Raw genomic sequence first — 19455 nt, 5'->3', positions numbered from 1 at the left:
GGAGACAAAGATTTCTAGAGGGAAGAATGAGGACTCACTACAGGGTGAAAGGGAAGACAAAGGGAACAATTTTATGAAAGCCCAGATGCAAGCCAGCTTTGTCTCATGCTTCATCAGCACTGTAAATTCTTCCACCTACTATCCACAAATACCACAAATTGAAGAACTTAACTAGAAAAAAACAAGGGATATATTTAATTAACTCTGACAACATAAAAGCACATGGACAGCTGCCATTACACTTCCATACCTGTATGACAGTTTCAGCCTGTTACTTTGCACAGCTTACTGATACAGACCACAAAACACACTGCCAGGGGAATCTGATTGGAATTTTAGGGGTCTGACCTCTCCTAGCATAATTAAGTACACTCTGAACATAAAATGCATGTATGAGAGGGAATAGAATAGGTGATTCAGTTCTGGAGTACATCCTGGCCAAAACAGAAACATACCACAAATCAAAAGTTTAGAACAGTAGGGATTAGAATAAACAAGAACAACAGCTTATGTTACTTGAGGCATTTAGGATACTCTACATATGATTATTTTTACTAATAAATTGGCATCAGGAAACATGCCACTTTTCATCCCAGAACCTGCTAGATTTAGAAACTTGTTGGTCACCAGATCTCTCTTGGATAACTCAAGGTAAATTTTTCAGTTTTAAATAAGTTCCATGGACCATTCTTGTTGCACAGAAAGAGTTACAAAACCCAATTTCATTTCACTTTACCACACAAGCCTGCTTGTCTGTGTTCTAGACAGAACAGTTACATGCAGACCCTTGTTCCAAACTTCTTTTCAGATATCCTCTTCCAACCAAGACAAATTTACTCTCTTAAGTCACCTGCTTAAAGCAACAAACCTCCCCCTAAACTACTCCAACACCCTCCTCCCTCCCACCCCTCACTGTTTTGGCAGAATCAGCATAGTCCTCCTTACTAGCTGGTGCTGACAGCCACAAGTGATTTCTGCAAATTACAGTGAATTCTGCAAAAAGAGAAGCGTGATAGCTTAAGGGGACATTCAAGTGTATCAAATCCTGCAATACTTCACATGCACCAGGTATATCACTACCTGAAAGATGAAATAAGCTTGAAATAAAAAGGCCAGCTCCCTGAATTAAAAAATCCCTCCAACTGCTTTGAAGGAAAATGACCAATGCCTTTACCTGATTAGAATTGACAGAGACTGACTGAATCTTTCAGGGGATTAATGCGTTTGTCTTTCAAATCCTAAGACCCAGATTCTAATTTGATCACAAATAAAATGTCTGTTGTGATGGCACAGCCTGCATGTAGTACAGTGCTTTTTGTAAGGAGGGAGAAGTTTTAGAACAAACATTTAAAGTTGACTCAATTATAAAAGTGAATCCAGAGTAGAATAAGACATCTGCTAACATGCTCCTAATAGAAAATTACTGTTACATAAGGAAATAATATGAAGTATTTACATACACAAGGTTTTTCTGTCATTTTGTGTATATACTTTTAAAAGTCTTGCATTCCAAAGAAAAGAAATATAAAAAATATTTTTTAAAAAACATTGAAATTGCTCTGAGGTACCTACCCTTACAGGATTTGATTCTTTACATGGGGCAATTAACAGGAACTACAGTCATAAACCCCTCTGATTTCTTCCTTCAAAGCAAGAACACGAGCAGGACCAGTGAAAAAGACTGAATACCCCACCTGGTGATGTCCAAAGATGACATAATTAACTTGTATTGAAACATGGAAAGTAAATGAAGATCAGTTTCAATAAGGCTGCACTAATGGTGATCTAGAGTGAAAAATCACAAGCTTCTGTGAAACATACTGTATTAATATGAAAAAGCTTCTGTTAAATGTGGTTCATTATGTCCTTTACAGTAGAGAGGATCTCAGACAGTTATATCTCCTGCATATTACTGAGCCTATTTTTTTTTCTTTCCTTAAGTAGTACAAAAATATATTTTTAAAAACAAGCAAGCAAATGCATAGCACAGTTGCTCCTATGTTCATCAGGAGAAATCCTGAAAAAAACACAGTATCTATGTCTGCTTTCAATATTAGGTTTAGAGAAAAAATTATGTAACTAAAATACATGACTTTTCAAATTATAGGCATTCATTTTAGATTCAAAAGTCAGTACTTCCTAAATCTTTATTTTTACTTTAACAACATACGCATTCCTTAGCTATAAGGTCGCTACTCACTAATTTATCTGGAGCGCCTTTCGAAGTTATTAATAGCTATTGATACTATTCTCAGCGCAAAGACACTTACAGTGCCAATCCAGCACATCCATCTGTCCAATCACATTTCTAAAGACACTGCAGAAATGGTGGTGACTGTTTAAAAGTGGCTCTTAACAGTGAGAGATCTCTGCAGATTACGCTGTTTATTTAGCAAGAAGTCCAGTCCCAAAGCCCAATCTCCAGTTTAAGAAAGATTTCCTTAGACAAGTGAAATTATTAATTAATTAATTCCACAATATCGGGAAGGCAAATCAGTATTACCTAACTGGAGTGTTGTTCTATGAATTACACCGTTGTAACTATATAAGAATTTCACACATCTTGTTAGCTCCACTAGCAGTATAATTGAAGGATGATGCAAAATGAAAAGACCTAAGAAAATACATAAGAAACCTAACTTCATGCATCTTAAAATGTTTATAAAGCTTTCACATTAAATTCCTTTGTAGTATCTCCCTCTTTTTCTTGACGGTTAACAAATTAATGGTACACTTCTCTGTGTTTGTATTAGAAATAATGGCTCAGTCCTGTAAATTCTTACAAGTGAATATAAGGTTTGTTGTGGCTATCCAACGACTGCAGGCTGGCTCAGTTGAAAGTAAACTACAATAACCACCTGTATTAGAGCCTAGGGTTTTAAAATAAATTGTAGCAACGTGACAGAATCAGTTCAAAGTATATTTACAGTTACCAGTTTGCGAAAAAGCTCAGTCTTTGACCAACTCAAACCTCAGAACATAGAAGTGAAACAACAGCTAAAGCTATGACTTCAGCCTTTAAAACAGTACTTGACCAGCTACACAGGCTGCACAACTTGTTAGAGAAGTACCATTGCAGAGCCAAAACTGTAAGGACTAAGTCCAAACATGTGTGGCTTCTCTAAAGTTGAATTTTTTCCATTCACTTATTTATTACAATTTTAATAGAGCAGTTCATATGGCTCAAAATGAGTGATTCTTTCAAAGGCCTCTAGCACTTAATTTGTCTGCTTTGTATTGATTATTCATTGCACATATTGCACTCTAATCCTCAATTATCTCAGTTTATCAAGTTTGTTTATGACAAATCCTATGATAGAAGATTGAAGCTAGTGCGTGAACTAAAATAAATTGCCTATTGTCTCACTCATGTTTGAATTAGGGAAAAAAAAAAGGACTATGTCCTAGGAGGGATTTCCCTCACAGAAGAATTCTTGTATTATCACAGCAACATCATAGCATCGGTGGCAGCTATGAATGGCAAGATAAAAAGAGAGTTCTGTTACTAGAGCTAAGGATGATACGCACAAAATTCTATTTGGATAAAGGTTCTTGGAACCTGGCAGGAAAAAAGCAAAACAGAAGGCCTGATTTAAGTATTTTTTTTAAAGTAAAGTACAGAGAAAACATGATTACTTTGATCCTCGAGAATGAACAGAAATCTCCAAGTTATGCATTTTGTTTATCTTCAAGCTTTATCTAGCCAAGAACAAACTAATTTGTTTGGGCTGCAAACAAGAGACATCAAAATTTTATGGCAAAGCATTGCAGTTTTAACAAACCATGAAACATCAAGCTAAAATGCAAGAACAAAAATAGCCAGTCTCAAGCACAATGAAAAATGAAATCATACAGTCTGAGAAACAAAATAACAAACCCCGCATATTTTATAAGTCTGCAGACAAAGCTGTACAAATTCTGTTGCACTCAGAAATGAGAGGTGCCTGCCCTAAAACCAAAAAGGCCACAGACAAACAGGTACTGCCTATAACTGGCTGTGGCTTTGGTTTAAATTTCACGGCTTTTTAATTGACTGTTTACTCTTCTTCAAAGCTATATACAGCAACCTAAAATCAAAATACCACATAGCTAAGAAGAACATCTCCTGCAGCTAATAAACACCTGTGTAATATGCATTTCATAAACTCCCATTAAAGCAACAGGAATACCTAATCCAAATTTATGGTTAAAACATCAGTTGTCTTTTAACTAGCATTCCAGCTGTTCTAACTAGCATTCTAGTCTTCTTGGAACTCACATCATTCAGCCACTAATGCCATATTGTCTTCATGCCTGTACGCAGCAACTGCAGGACACGCTTGTTTCAAGGCAAGAATAACAACAGAATTATTATCAAGTTCAGGAGCCATATCACTTCACCATGAAGTCTTGGGATGTTTAAGGTCTAAGAGACTGCCTTGTTCAGATTATTTTTGATTTACCTCCTCTGCTGATTATGTTTATATGTAAGGACAGTGCAAACAGTCAGCTTCAAAGAGTGATCAAAATATAATCCTCACTGAAGCTTACACAAGATTTGCAAGATAGTAAGCCCTGGAGGCACACAGCATCCTTCTATTAGACAAATCTTACTTTTCCAAATATCATAAAAGCCAGATGCATTCCCAGTGCAGTGATACCTGCATGCCTCTTCTTAAATGTCACAAGTTACAGAGCAAACAGGTGAAGAAAACAGATAAAAACCCAAATGAAAAACTCAGCAAACCCATGGGATGTGATTGTATGAAGCAGCTGCATAAGTCTGCGATCCAGCCCGTGTCTGTGTATTTCTAAAGAAATAAAAGCACTACATAAACCACACTTTACCAAACTTTCCTTCTACAGCATTTTCTTTATTGAAACTTTTATTTAAATTTCTCTGGTCTTAGCCAAAATTGTATTTCTGAGAGCTCAGACTGGAGAGGTCACAACTTCACACTAAAGTGGTGGGCTTTGGTACTATGAAAATAGCTGTAGGGGTATCAGTAAGCAGTAATGCCAACACAGGATTTATGCATGTTCAGTGTTGCAATAACAGGTCAGACCATTGGCCCACCTAGTATGATCCAGGGGGTTATAATGCCAAAACAGATGATAACACAATAAATCTTCTCCACAGACAGATTTTTTTTTTTATTATTAGATTCCCTCAGTTAAAAGCTGACATCCTGGAAAAACGTGAAGGATTGTCAATAACAGTTCAATACTAACTCTGCAAGGCCTTCTCTATTGTAAAGAGACATGTTACATACTCAGCATACACCGGACAGTAAGTTCAGCACTGATGTGTGTCTTGCTAAAGTGCAGACACAGCAGGAGGATACTGATGCTTAATCATGCAGCAAATATTGCTGTTCTTGTGACACAAAATGATTTGGGATTGCATGTGAACATTTAGAGACTCCTAGTTGCAGTGGCTGAACATGAATGAAAACCAGCAATACCAAGTGAAATCTACCTAAAAATAATACCAGAAAGCTACCAGAGACTGTTTACTGGAAGCTGGACATTTCTCCTTGATAAATTACCTGTTTTTTCTGTTTCCTCATATTTTCAGTATGAAGATGCTGCGCATGAATTTGGTTTTATAGAAGGATGAATGAGGTGGGAATTCTGTTTTCAGTAAAAACTACAAAAGGAGTTATTGAAACGTGCTAGCTCTTATCTCAGTTGTTTCTGAACAAAGGTTAGTGTTGTGAGGCACTAACTTCTTCTGTCTTCTGTTACCCTAACACAAGTGCATCATTCAAAGCCCCCAGAGAAAAATAACACTGCAGTATGGTTACAACTTACTTCCTCAGGGAGCCTTTAACATCAGAAAAAAAATGACAGCTTATGTTGTTGGGGAACAACCCAACAAGAAGAAAGAGGCTAATTTTGAAGTGTTCATTTTCAAAACACAAACTGAATGAGAAAATGTTCTTATACTCAAAGATGACCAGAACACTCATTGTCTGAATCTTTCACTAAGTATACAGTAGCGAGATCATCTCCTTGGCTGCTAGATAGTATCATACCTGAATGACTGCTACAACTGACATTCTTTGCTCCTACAGTAGCGTTACCTTTCCTGGTAACATATGGCCCCCAAATTAAGCCCAAACTCAGAAATGATGGGTTATGAGGTCTCCTATTTACAGATCAGCTACTCAATTTATTACCTGTATTTTTTTTTCCCCTTTGGAGTATCTTAAACCATTAAAAAGAGTTACACTGATGCTCTAGGAATAGAAGCACGCAAAATTTTTCTGGAGAGGTAAGATTTAATGGCTTAACAGAAAAAAAATGAGAGACAAGGGTTGTAAATTCCCTTATCCCAGCAACACTGTGAGCATTTAGAAAGCAGTAAGCAAATATCAGAGACTGTTTGTAACTACAAGAAGGGAAACAAGGAGAGGATATCTATAAGCTGATAAAAAAGGAAAAAAAATAGAACACCACCACGGTTAAGCAAACTGAAGCATAACATATACAAGAGCTGGAAGAAGCTACTTTTGAGATATTGTGAAAAAGAAATAAGAGCAATTGGAAAAAATGGAAACAATTCAAATAGTCAAGAGTCCACAATTATGCTGAAACAAAGAAGTACATGTGGGAGGTGGATGGATGGAGTGAAATTAGGGAAGAATCCCATGGTATCTGCAGAGACAATGCCACAGAAAGAGAGAGAACTCTTTGGGGAAGAGTATCAAACCACTGAAATTATTCAGGTATATAAAGAAAGGAGTTGAGTTGCAGGCATGTGAGTTAATCTGACAACCAAGAGCTGCTAATGCTCACAGGCATGCTATTACCTTGCATCAAATGCAAGCCAAACAGAGGTAGCTTATTTCCTCTCACCTTCCATGAGAGAAAGGTAAACTAGCTCATGTTTATCTTGAGATCCAAGCACACACATTGGGAGGTGCAACATGTTTTGTATTAACTCAATTCATCCCTAGGCTTGCCTTGAAGCTACTCATTGTTTTACCTATACAATCCAGGGTGCAGTCCTGAAATTCCCACACATCTGTCACTTAAGTCTCAGCAAGCCTGAATTTCAGAGCTGCCTTCTTTTATGTGCTTAAATTTTCATAAGAACTTGAAGTCCATATGCTCAGGAGCACTACAGTCTTGACAAAACTGATCATAGTTAGACCCACTTGCCACCTTAACAAGATCCAGAAACTACGTATCTCCTCTCTACATCTTCCTAAAGGAGATGTCAGTCAGTCCTACACACAGGAGTTCCTTATGAAATGCAATTGCAGCACTGTTTTCAACTTTGTTTTCAAATGCAGCCTAGGAAAGCAAAGCCCTGACACATACGAGTTTACTAATCAGAGTCCTATCTCATGGATCGGATCTGCCCTTAAAAGCACACTGTCCATACTTCTGTGCTCCAGGCACACTCCACTCATACCAACACTCTTTAAAAGCCCAAGATTTCATTGTTTTTATGGACAATTATTTTTAGCTAAATGAACTGTCAGGTAGCCCCAGTTTTTCAATTTTCAAGCCCTTATTGTTTAGCCACATTCGCCTTACCTCAAAACTTCAGTACACACCACAGCCTTCCTCCCCTCCCTGCAATCTTGCATCCTAGCAAATTCTTCCCCACAAAGGTCTCTCCATATCCACTTGGAGCCTTCTCATTCATTCAGCATTCATCTAAGTACTCACTTAATCCTTTCTACCCGGATCGAGTAACTCCAGCAACCTGTCTGGACTAGCAGAAGGAAAACTTGAGTCTTGCCTCATCTGCTCCTCAGGAAGCTCCTGACCTACAAGACCTTAAAAGGAACTACATCCTCTATTTCCTACACCTTCCTCTACTGGTTGTCCTTGTACAGCCTTTGACAATTTTTCCCCAGTTATACAGGATAGTATAGTATAACTGCCCTGAATACAACCTCTTCTGGTCTTTCACAGCCCTACTACATACCTCTTCACCCCAAGCACAGCATAAATACAGAATGACTAGCAATGCCTAAGTGAAGTTTCTCCAACCAGAGACAGCTACCTACGAACATCACAGTTCAACCACTATGCTCAGCCAATTTACACAATCAGTGCAGTACCCAGGATGAGCACTTCTGTGGCAGCTGCTTTGTGCCATAGACATTTCAGCTGCTCAAGAATTCTTCATCTCTCATCGCTCCATGTAGTTCCAGGACCACATGCCAGTTTGCACCTCACTCATGGCATGCAGCCTTCACTGAGACACATGATTTGCTGAGAACTCCCCAACAGTAAATTTACAACGTGCTGCAACTTTAAATTTCTAGTCATTTGGCCTTCTGCAGCAGGTACTAAGGTCATATCATTTTGGTTAAATTCTGTATAAAGTAGTTTCCCAACATTTTTACATAACATCTTATTTCCTCTGAAGTTTCTGAGGCAATTTTCAGAAGTACAGTTATGGTCTTCCCATTTTGTCCATACATTTCCTTTGGCTTCTGGAACATGCTGATGGAAGTTCAAACAGGTGTTCCTATGGCATACTTGCTGGTGCTCTCTGAAGGCTTTTCTGTTTCATCTCTTTGCTGGAGCTGACAGTTGTAAGAGACCACCTACAACTCCTCCATTTTAGGAGAGAAAAGTCTTCCACTCACAACTCAGCTCTTCTACCACAGTCTTAGCTTTGCTTCAGGGCACTCCCCCAGGCTCAAGTTCTTGAAGTTGGGTGATGCAAAATCTCTACACAAACATTTCCACTGCAGTAATGTACTCTTACTGAATGGCATTTCCATTTCCAAGGGTGCTTGGTATGTTTTGTTCTGATTATCTATGTCTCAAGTTCCACAATCTGGTAAAGTCTCCTGGTGATGAAATGTGGGTGGAATTTCCCTCAAACACCCAGCAAATTGTCTTCAACACTAAACAGCTTTTTTTTCTCCACTGAAGTCCCTCCCTCTGCTGTCAGGCAGCTAAGTATGATGAAACAAATTAAACAGATCAAGGAAACTTGGATGTGCCTATTACTCAGTTTGGTTGACAGTAGACTCACATAACCTAGCCTTTAACATTCTTTACTTCATAACAAATTTCTTCAGGTGCTGCTTCTGCCACAGGTTTTTGTATTTCTGTCACAAGACCGCCAAACCAAATTACACCAGCTTCTCCAGTTTCTGATGTGTCTCCTCCCATCTAGACCTTGTGTTTTACCCAGTCATGGTCACAGATCAAAAAAACTGTTCCCTTGAGAAGAAAGTTTTATCTGTAAAATAAGTATCATGCCAAATCACGAAGTCTGATGCTCAGCCAGTTCTCTGAAAGCTTAGGAACACATTCTGCTCTTTCTGTGAAACATCTTGCCCTTCGTTCTACCTCCTCATCATCACCCTCTAAAGAACTTTCACGGGAATTCTACTTGCCTCCAGCTTTAGCACAAATTCTCAAATACCACAAGGTATGACCTACACTCAGACTGTTCAGCTAACAGCTCTAGTGAACCTTCTCCTCAAGCATAAAAATTCAGGATCCTTTGGCCACACTTGTTTTCTGCATGGTGAAAAGAACAAGGAAAGAAGAAGAAATTATTTTTCTTCCAATTCTGTTCCCTGGAATGAAAAAGAAGCTGAACCTTAACTTCCCAAACTTTCTTAACTTAGTCCCAAGATCTTACTGGCAAAAGATTTTTATGGCATTTGAGGTCCCATGGAACCTGCTCCACGGGTTCATTTTCAAGGCAAGAAGCTGTAAGTTTCCAGTGTTTCTCGTTCTCACTGCCATCCTTATACTTCTGACCAAATTGATAAAAGCTGCAATTAATATAGCTCCTGGAAAAGATGCTGCTTAGAGGACTATCCCACCACTGCAGTGAAAGTTTGCATCTTTCTTCTCTCTCCTTTCCTCCCAATGGAAAAAGTCCATAATCTTATTAACTGCAACAGCTGTAAATAGTTGCTGTTCCAAAGCAATCCCACATGGCCTGGGATGGCCCTGCCTCCTTTTAACTTTGAGCTCCAAGAACAATCGTTCTCACCCAAAGTCAGCAAATCCTTCTGTTCTTTAGTTCAATATATTCAAACTAATTAGCTCCTCTAAAACAATCCTTTTTGATACAGGATTTCACAAGTCTACTTTTTGAGGCACAGTCTCCTACTCCCTCTCCTCAACTGCCAATGGTCTCTTCACCAATGTTTTGAGATTTCCACATCTTTTTTCCTGGATTGTGTCCTGAGTTATTCATCTTAATAGTTCCCCTGGACTCATCCTGGAACCTCCCTTTAAGTCACTCGCTCGGTCATCTAATCATACCCTTTAATCCTTCCTGGCAGATTCAACCCCAACCAGCTACCTGAGCTGAGAGAAAAAAAAAAAAAGGAAGCCCTGCCCTACCTGTTACGTGTTACCTGTCCCATGCCCTGACAGAAATCATGGCACGGAATTCCTAGATCATCTTTCCTGATAGTGACTTTTCCACCGACCACCTTTTTTTCTCCTGATGACCAGTAAGATCACGTTTCTGTCCTTCACACCTCTCATCGAAGTGTACGGCTTCCTACATTATGTCCTCCAGCCTCTTCACGTGAATGTACAGTTACAAGACATTTTAGGCTTTTGTGAAAGGGGTGAAAAAATCCCACACAATCAAGGAAGGACAAGGAAAAAATAGTTTTTCAACGAATTAGTGAGCAAAAACATTAAGCTGAAGCAGAAAATGTACTGAAATACATTGGGAAAGAGTCATAGAATACTGCAACTGCAAGATTAAAAAACCCCAAACAAACAAAACAAAACAGCTTTAGACAGCATACTTAAAAAAAAAAAAGGATATTAAAAAGAAATCCAGTTAGGTTCATCATGAACTTGGTCTTTTGGGGTCCATTTTGGTCTCAGAAAAGGTTGGTTGCTTTTTAAATAGCACAAAGCAGGGAAGGAAAAAGGCCAAATCTTTGCATCACAAAAATAAAGCAGCACAAGACTCAGTGGGACGTTCTGGCACAGTTCTACACAAGTCTCATCACAGGAGTCCAGGGCAGCATTAGAAAACACCTGGTGGCACAACAATCCTGATGAACACTGAGAACAGGGCTAAAGAAAGGCCTGGGTGTCCAATGAAAAAACAGAAGGGAGAACCGGAGAGAATCAGTAAATTTGGTTTTATGTGAATGAGAAGTTTTTGTGTAGGAGTAGTAGTGGGAATAAAATTTCTTCACATTTTATTGTGTAATTTTGCTGTGTAGTGGTGTTTCAGTGTGATTTATTGTGTAATGCTATTGCATGGCATCATTTGTTGAGCAACTTTGCTGCGTGGTATAGTTTTTTATTTAATGATATTGAACGTTAGGCAATGGTCTTGCATGCCATAATTTGAGTTTTCTGTTGAGCAACATCATTGCCATAGTTCTTGACACAAAGGTGAATTGCATGAAATCACATAACAGTGCCGAATTTATGATTTTAACGTATATTCACTCAGAAATGGCAAATTGAGGCAATTTTTTTTTTTCTCAGAATGAAGACACATGCAAAAAGGCAGCAAACTGAGCAGGTATTTAAATGTCAAGCTTAGGGCACTAAGTTATGATTTCATTAAATAGCAACACAGCATTGCTCATAATTGATGCTTTCTTATCCAGTTACCCTGTAACTAACTACATTGTGTGATACTATGGTTCACATATCCATATGTGACTCTGAAAACTACAGACGACTTTCTTCTCCATGCTGCTGGGTATAAACAAGAACAGTAACGTGGTTTTGATGTGACTTAAGCTCTGTCCAACACTATCCTTGCAAAGACCTGCTGAAATCCAGAACCTGAACAACTCTCCACCTTTTATGCAAAATGCAACCAATTCTTCGTTACAGTGGAATCCTGTGTTAGCAGCAACGCTACTGAACTTAGGAAAAGTAAATATAATTTTGCATCAGTAAATTCATAGAAGATGCCATCACAGTGTCATCCTTCTACCGCTTGACATCCTCCAAAGGAGGGGAAGAAATAAAAGTTTGCTCTGCATAGTAGTAGTATAGTACTGTAGTACTCGTGTAAGTTACTTATTTTTACATTCCTTAAATAAACTTACCTTTTCATCCCTTTTTCCCCCCATCCAATTATTCTTGCTTACAACAAACATGGTCTATAAATAACATTTGAGGTTTGGGAAATACATCGGAACCTGTAGTCTTTTTCCAAACAAATCAAGTAACCCATAAGCATATCAACTCTGTGTCCACACCTATTTTTATATCCACCTGAAAACGCTATTGATTGGCTAGAAGACCATCTCTTTCATGCATTACCTGGCAGTCTACAAACAATTGTATGTTGCAAGAGGCAGAGAAAGAGAGCAAACGCTGGTAGATTACAATGCAGTGCCGCTGCAAGCATTTTATTTGATCTCATATTCTGGCAGGTTTTAAACACAGAAGAAAAAAGAACACGCATGCAGGCTTAAGTTTTAAAATACGGCAAAAATCAGAAGATAGGCTGGGAAGGCAAATTGTATAGAAAAAAAAAAGAAAAAAAAAGTGAGGTCCCTCCATCTATAACATATTGATTTATTATCTGACAGATGGCAGGAAGGAGGGGGGCGGAAAAGAAAAGAGTGCTGATGCGGTGAGCTTCCCATCTGTAACGAAGGCCCCGCATTCTCACATATCACACTGCCACCAAATACATCCACCGCTGCAGTCACGCCAGAGGTTTGCTCCATGTATTTCTAGATTTAAATCAGCCTAGGCCTCATCACTGCATGGACAACTAAAAAAAGCCCCAAAATAAAATAAGGAAGAAGCCATCCAGAGAAGCGGTTCTTCTGCCAACTGCCCGAGGCTACTCACACCAGCAAGCTCGGAAAGCCACAGCTCTACCCCACTCATTTCATTTCACTGGTCACGCTGACCAACACTTCCAGAGCTACCGGCCCCTTGCAGCAAGTTGCCATCTCATTTGCTGGCACAGCACCAAAAGCCGCTTCTTCACATTGCTCTGTACTCCAGGATGTTTTCTCTTCCTCTGGCATCTTCCTCATGGCGGTTGCGGGATGCCAACACAAAACCGGGGCATACCGAAAAGAGAAAACGGCAGGACCCAAACCCAGAGGCGCTTCGCGCCACACGGAAGGCTGCTGCACGGCCGGCACCGCTCGTCTCCTCATCCAGCCTGCTGAACTCGAGGCGATGCTGTCACGGGGCTCCCACCTGCCGCTGAAGCCGAAGGCCGCCCGAGCTCCGCCACGAATTACCGGAGGGCCTCGCTTACCTCCGACAATAGCTTCCCGTATGACCGCCCCCAAGGCACGCCGCCGTGAGAGGGAACCAGAGCAACGGCGGCTCCGGGAAGCGGATTTTGCTACGTCCGTCCCGCGGGGGGGGGGACGGACGGACGGACACGGACACCCTCACCTTGCTACGGAGAGATGCCCCGCGCACCCCGGGCCGTTACGCGGGATTAGGAGCGATAAACAAACAAAGCACCCAAGCGCGCCCAGAAGGACGAGGTGGAGAACGGCGGCGCGAAGGGGCCTGGCCCCCCGCCGCGGTCTCAGGCCCCGGCCCGCCCGCCGCCTCAGCCCCCTCGGCGCGCGCCGCGTTTCCCGGGAGACGCGGAGCCATTTTGAACCGCTGCGCCTCGGTGACAGCGGGCGCGGGTCGCCGGGCACCGGCGACGGTGGGGCCGGCGATGCCGGCTGGGGCCGCTCCGGCGCGTTACCTCGGATGCTCCAGGTCCAGCGGTAGAACTCGAGGGTGTCGTTCACCACGCTGGACACCAGGCCCATGGCGCGGGGGGGCTCGGCGGCGGCGGCACCCATGGTGAGCAGCAGCAGCAGCGGCGGAGCCGGCAGACCTCTCTCGGCGCGTGCGTCCGTGCCTCTGCGCCCGGGCTGCTGCTGCTGCTGCCCTTCTACAGCCGGGGAAGTGATTTAAATCTCTATCTCTCGGTATCTTCCCTCCAGACTCCGCCTCGCTCCCGTCACCGGCTCCCGTGCCCCGCGGGCAGGGAGGAGGGCGAGGAGGCGGAGGCGGGCGGAGGAGGGCGGACGGACGAACGAACGGACGGCGCGGCGGTCCCGGCGCGGCGGCCCCGTCCGCAGCGCACGGTGCGGTACCCTCGGCGTCACGTGACCGCCGGCTCGCTGCCCGCCGGCGGCCGCCCGGGGCTGCGCGGCGGTGCGGTGCGGTCCGGCCCGGCCGCGCAGGCGCGCTGAGGGCAGCGCGGCGGCAGCAGGTGCGGGGCGGCCCGGCGACCCCCGGCGCTCCCTCGGCCCCGCCTCAGCGGGCGCCCGGGGATGGAGACGCGGTGTTCATTATCTTAATTTGCCTTCCCCCCCCCCCCCCCCCCAAAGGTCTTTTTATACCCGTTAAATAATAGGGGGAATAAACATTTCAGTGCGCTTTTATGACTTTTCTTCCCTTTTTTTAGAAGTTTGGATGCTGCTTCTTCGCCTCCTCCCCCCGCCGACCCCCTTGCCGGACGGGCCGCGGCAGCCGCACGAGGAGCGCTCGCTTGAAGCAGCGAGGTGTCGGCTCTTCAGCCGGCGGCCCTGAGGCGCCTCAGCTAAAATCCCCTCCCCTCCCGGCACTGATTGATTAAGCCCGCAATCCCAGCGGGATCCCCATGTCTCACTGCCCCACTGGCGGTGGTTGGCGGCGTTTCCCCGATCAGGAACCTGCCCAGGTACCACCGAGGTGCCTTTTGCACACTCTCCCCCTCCATCTCCTGGACCACAGCCTGTAGGCTCCCTTCATGGCACAGACAGGTTCTCCCACCCATAGCGCTGCAGGGGTGGGGCTGGAGGAGAAGGAGCCTCCATGGCACAGGCCTGCAGGGCCGCGGGTGCAGTCCTGCTTCATCCATTCTGCACCCTCTGCCTGATGTGGGTGCACCAGCTGCTCTTCACACCCATTGCCTCTTATCTCCTCCTGCCAGCTTGTCTCTCGCCCTCCCTCTCCCACGATCGGCATCGTGTGGATGGCTGCATGACACCCTCAGGATCAGTTTCCCTGCTGAAGGACAGGAGGGGAGCAGCTCCACCTGAGTTGCGAGTTTCCCTCCTGGCAGACGCAGTTCAGATGGTATCAGACGGTGCCTACCTCTCCCTCCCCCAGTGCGGCAGCACCTGTGTCACTCACTGTCACTTGGTCTTGGTGAGCGCTCCTCGAACTCCTGAGTGAGTCACCCTCCACGCAACTCCTGGACCGCCGTGGCTGCTGTGATCCCAGCCCTGTGGATCGGCAAGGCACACTGGCCATCACTACTGACTCCACTGCCAGCAGAGCCGCTGCACCTGGAGCTTGGAAACCAGCAGACATTTGGGAGCAGGGATCACCTGGGAAATGGAAGAGGATCTGTGTCAATCCCTGGAGGCCTGGATGGACAGGGAAGTCCAACTTACCCCAGTGTTGCCTGAAAGTCGGAGCCGAAGCACGGTTACTGTATGCTGTTATATGGACAGCTGTTACTTCCCTGATGTGACAAGAGTAAATGAAAACTCTCCATGAATTGCACCAATTTGAATTACTTTTTATTTTGATGGCACTATTCATGGCAGGAGGTCTGGTGAGAGCTCTGAAATGGATCTGTCACAGGGTAGGGAAAGGTGAACATCAACCTGCTTCCCAAGTTGCTTGCAGGCAGCGTGGCGTTAGCTGTGGTTCCTGAGCCTCCTTCAGGTGAAACCACTGACACATATTTTTGGGCAGTTAGAAACTGGATGCTTGGTTGGCATTGTCTAATGCATGGCTTCGGAACTTTTTTTTAACACTATCATTTAAATCAAGAGGAACCAAGAAGAATGAGTCATAATCCTCAGACTAGTGTATGGCCGTTTGCCTTGGCCACATATTTGAAACAGAATGGGCTACTGAATGAATCAAAATGGCAAAGGACCACACTTCTCTGCCATCCCTGATGTCGAGCAAGATGTGCACTGTGGAGTGACACCAATACATGGAGTAAAGATAAACAGTGTACCAAAGAACTAAAAGGAACCAGACATACTAGCAATATTAATACATATTCATAATAATAATTCTATTATAGTCTAGATATGCTTACTTTATTAAAATGTTTATTTTTTCTGCAGGTTTTTTTTTGCACATTTGACACCAATAATTACTGTTTATAAAATATTTATACAATCTAGTTCACTGTTTCATCTATTTCAGATTAGATAACTTTTCTTGATTACAATTAATTCCTTTATATTGGCAATATGATTATACACAGATAATGGTACAGAGCAATTAAGGCTTGAGAAGAGCCGCAACAGGGCTGCAGAGCTTGGAGAACAGGGAGAAGACGAACAACATAAACAGAGTAACAACTTCTGTGCTTTGACATAGGCTTTAAAAAAATGTTACTATGTTTATGAGGAACTACTCTTATTAACTTTCAGCCTACAAATACCCAGATATGCTTTTAAAATTAGGTCTGTGTCTGAGGGCTTCCAGAAACATCCCAGCTGACTTCCTACATTTGGGCACCCAGCAGGATGTGCTGGTTCTGAGAAAGCTGAGATCCATGCCTTTGCACTTAGGGAGAGCAGGAGGAGGAAAGCACCCAAGGGCAGACTGTCCAAACAGCCTCCAAGGAAATCTGCACCATGGTAGTCAGGAAAAGATATTTTTTTTAAATATCATTAATTAGCCAGCGTTGTCATCTTCTATGTGGTAATCTACACCTTCCTAGAACCTGGACAGCTCAGATGGGCAAAGTTCTGCTTGGAACAGGCAGCCCTGTGGCAGCTGACTCCAGAGGAGCAGGCAAATTCTCAGCTGTACTCTGGCCATTTGTCCAGCATTCCAGGGTGCCTGTGTTGGCAGCAGGCACGGCTGTGTGCTTCAGGAAAAGTGCAGTAGGTCACAGGAAGCTGTGGGACAGCCTTCCCCAAGGAAGGTTTCCTCCCAGTTCCCATTTGAGATACAAACTCTATTCCTTCCAAAATTTTTGTTAAAAAAAAGCAATGAGATATCTCATTTCAGAACCATTTCAAGCTGTTTTCTGCTTCTTCACAACACAAGTAAGTAGTAGTAGAAATGTTATGAAGTCCAGGTGATCAGTGCATTTAGTAATGCATGTGAAAAAGCATTTATTAATGACTTTCATTGAAGACTATTCTACCCTAAGGTTTGATGAATGAGTAGATGCTTCAGTGCTAACTGAAAGTATTCCTGCTCAGGTTTTGCTTCAAGTTAGCAATGAGATTGTTGTAAAAGGAAAGTGAAATAGAGATATATTGGATAGTATTTATGAAGTGTAGTAGGAAGAAAGCAGTCAGAGTTTTGTATGTTGCCACATGATCCCTCCAGGCCACTCACCAAAAGACAAAAACAGCAGTGAAAGATCTTTGCAAAGAGAATCACAACAACCAGGAGCTTTCCTGGTGGCAAACCATGAAAGTGCTTGAATCAATGCGTTTCACAGGAGATCTAAATGTTACACCATGTGATAAGGGACAACCAATAAAGGTGGCATACAAATAATTATATACATTAAGCATGACCAAATCTAAACTGCTCAAAAGACCTTAAGTTTAGAAATCTGTTTTGATTACTACTATTAAACTTTCATATTTTTTTCATTTGACTCCATCAGTGTTTTAAGAGGGAAAATGTTGAAATAAATTAGCACATTATTTTGCAGAGCATGGGATCTTCTTGCACAGCCTGTCAAATTTATATGCTCCTTGCACTGAAGCTTTCTACCTGATGTGCCTTATAAAGGCTGCTGGCTGTGCCAAAAAAAGCTTGTCTGATCTTTGAATCAACAAGCACAGGCTTAAATGTATACATATGCAAGAGTACAACTGCTATCTGCCTCAATGCAGAGGCTGGGCTAAGGCAGCTTTATACTATACATACTTAGAAGAAGCTGTTTTAAAAAAAACATAATTTAAAAAAAAATAATAACATTAAAACCAACAATCTGTCTTTCAGCATAACTATATATTCTTTTTTGTTCATTACGTAACAGGTTGTTAACTCCATAATTTGAGGTGGGGTAACTCAGGAACACAAGGGATTACAGAGCTTTTGCACAGGGAGTCTTCCACAGGATCTGAAACAGATCCAGCTCTTTTGTCTTCTAAACCGTCTGCTAGCTGCCATCTGCCCTTTTATACATTCAACTGCATCAAAACAGGGTTTTTCCCAAACCAAATATATTGGATTGATGCATCAGAAAGTCCCTCAAGATGTTAATACTCAGTGCAGCTTTTGGCCAAAACTTAACCTTTGATGCAAGTTCACACTAGGTTCCACCACACTTGCATCTGCCCACATCAGCACTGAATCTGATTTCTGGTCTGTACCATCTTCATGTTTTGAACAACAGCCATTTTTGCTGTGGCTTTATCTTAAATATCAGAGTTATCCTGTCTTAAATGCTCAAGGGCCAGGCCCAACAGAGAGAATTCCTAGTGAAGTAAATACAACTTTTGCTTCCACAGCACACTCTTGTTCTCCCTCTTTATATATATATAGACATTTCTCCTCCAACTTTCTTCCCCAAAAATTTGTTCCTGAGAAGATGACGAGGGAAGTGGTGGATGGCTTTCTCCCAAGCTACATCAGGTTTTATTCCCAAGTAAATACAGCTATGGTACAAATCCATTATGCTTACAGGTTTTAAAGTGTAGACATAACCCTGTTTACTGCGCACCTGGACATTGACTGGAAGTGTTGGCCTGCATTGTGGGGCTGCATCCAGCTTAAACTGCTGCTGTTCTGTCCTGGTCCAGAGGAAGAGCTGTAGGTCCAGCAGTGCTTCCCGGCTGCCCCATTCTGAGCGTTTTATTTACAATTAATTCCTCTGTGGGAGACTTCGCCCTAACCGAGAAGCAGGTACATGTTCAGAGCTCTACCTGTGTTTCAGCTTCCTTTTAAAAATGGGTGTTTCACGGGCACCAGGATGATAAAACCCTGTATGCATATTACCTCGCTCTGCCTTACTGATACTTTTCTTACACGGTTTCTCATACTTTTACACAGCTGAGATTTTTATCTGCAGTGCTATCTGTCACAGCATCTATCATTTGTGAGGTGTGGCAAGCCCGCTTTTGCAATGAGGGCTTCAGATGTGTACATGCTGGAGAACGGCTATGCCAAACTATCAGCTGATGTTTTGAGGGCGCTGTGTTGAAACGGCAGCAACATGTATGGTCAGATCTGCAGCGCCTCGCAAACTACCAAATCCAGCCTTTTCCATAGGTGTGTGTCACTGCTACTGCACCCACTTCGCTGGGTGTGTCAGCCCTCCTGAAGGCGTGTAGCTGTTTGCAGGGATGATTTTGCACCTTCCCTTCTGCGCTAGCAATGTAGGGCATAGTGCCCGGCAGAAGGCGCTTATAGCAACGCGGTTAGGTGGAGGGGATGCTGATTACGCAAGCTGGGTGCTGCTATTACACCGTCTCGGGCTGTAACCCTGCGAGTACGGGCGGTAACGACGGCGCTGGGCATACCCTTTACCTGTGGGATGTGCAGAGGACAAAATTGCGGTAAAGGAGTTATATAAAGGCTGTG

At 42.9% G+C, this 19455-nt stretch overlaps 1 protein-coding gene across 1 annotated transcript in view; it reads right to left on the bottom strand.

The window, feature by feature from the left end:
- The window catches only part of ELOVL4 (ELOVL fatty acid elongase 4), a gene marked incomplete at its 5' end in the record, with an annotated part of 28615 nt that extends 14870 nt beyond the window's left edge, over window positions 1-13745 (bottom strand). Inside the window, one exon of the mRNA XM_084262595.1 lies at window positions 13646-13745. Coding sequence (XP_084118721.1) covers window positions 13646-13745 — 100 coding nt within the window. The remainder of the gene's footprint in view (window positions 1-13645) is intronic.
- Between the last annotated feature and the right edge of the window lie 5710 nt (window positions 13746-19455).

The sequence above is a fragment of the Gallinula chloropus genome (genome assembly GCF_964237585.1).
Source record: "Gallinula chloropus genome assembly, chromosome: 3".
Lineage (NCBI taxonomy): Eukaryota > Metazoa > Chordata > Aves > Gruiformes > Rallidae > Gallinula > Gallinula chloropus.
The sequence above is the reverse complement of the archived record's forward strand: the minus strand, read 5'-3'. Positions and strand labels throughout refer to the sequence as shown.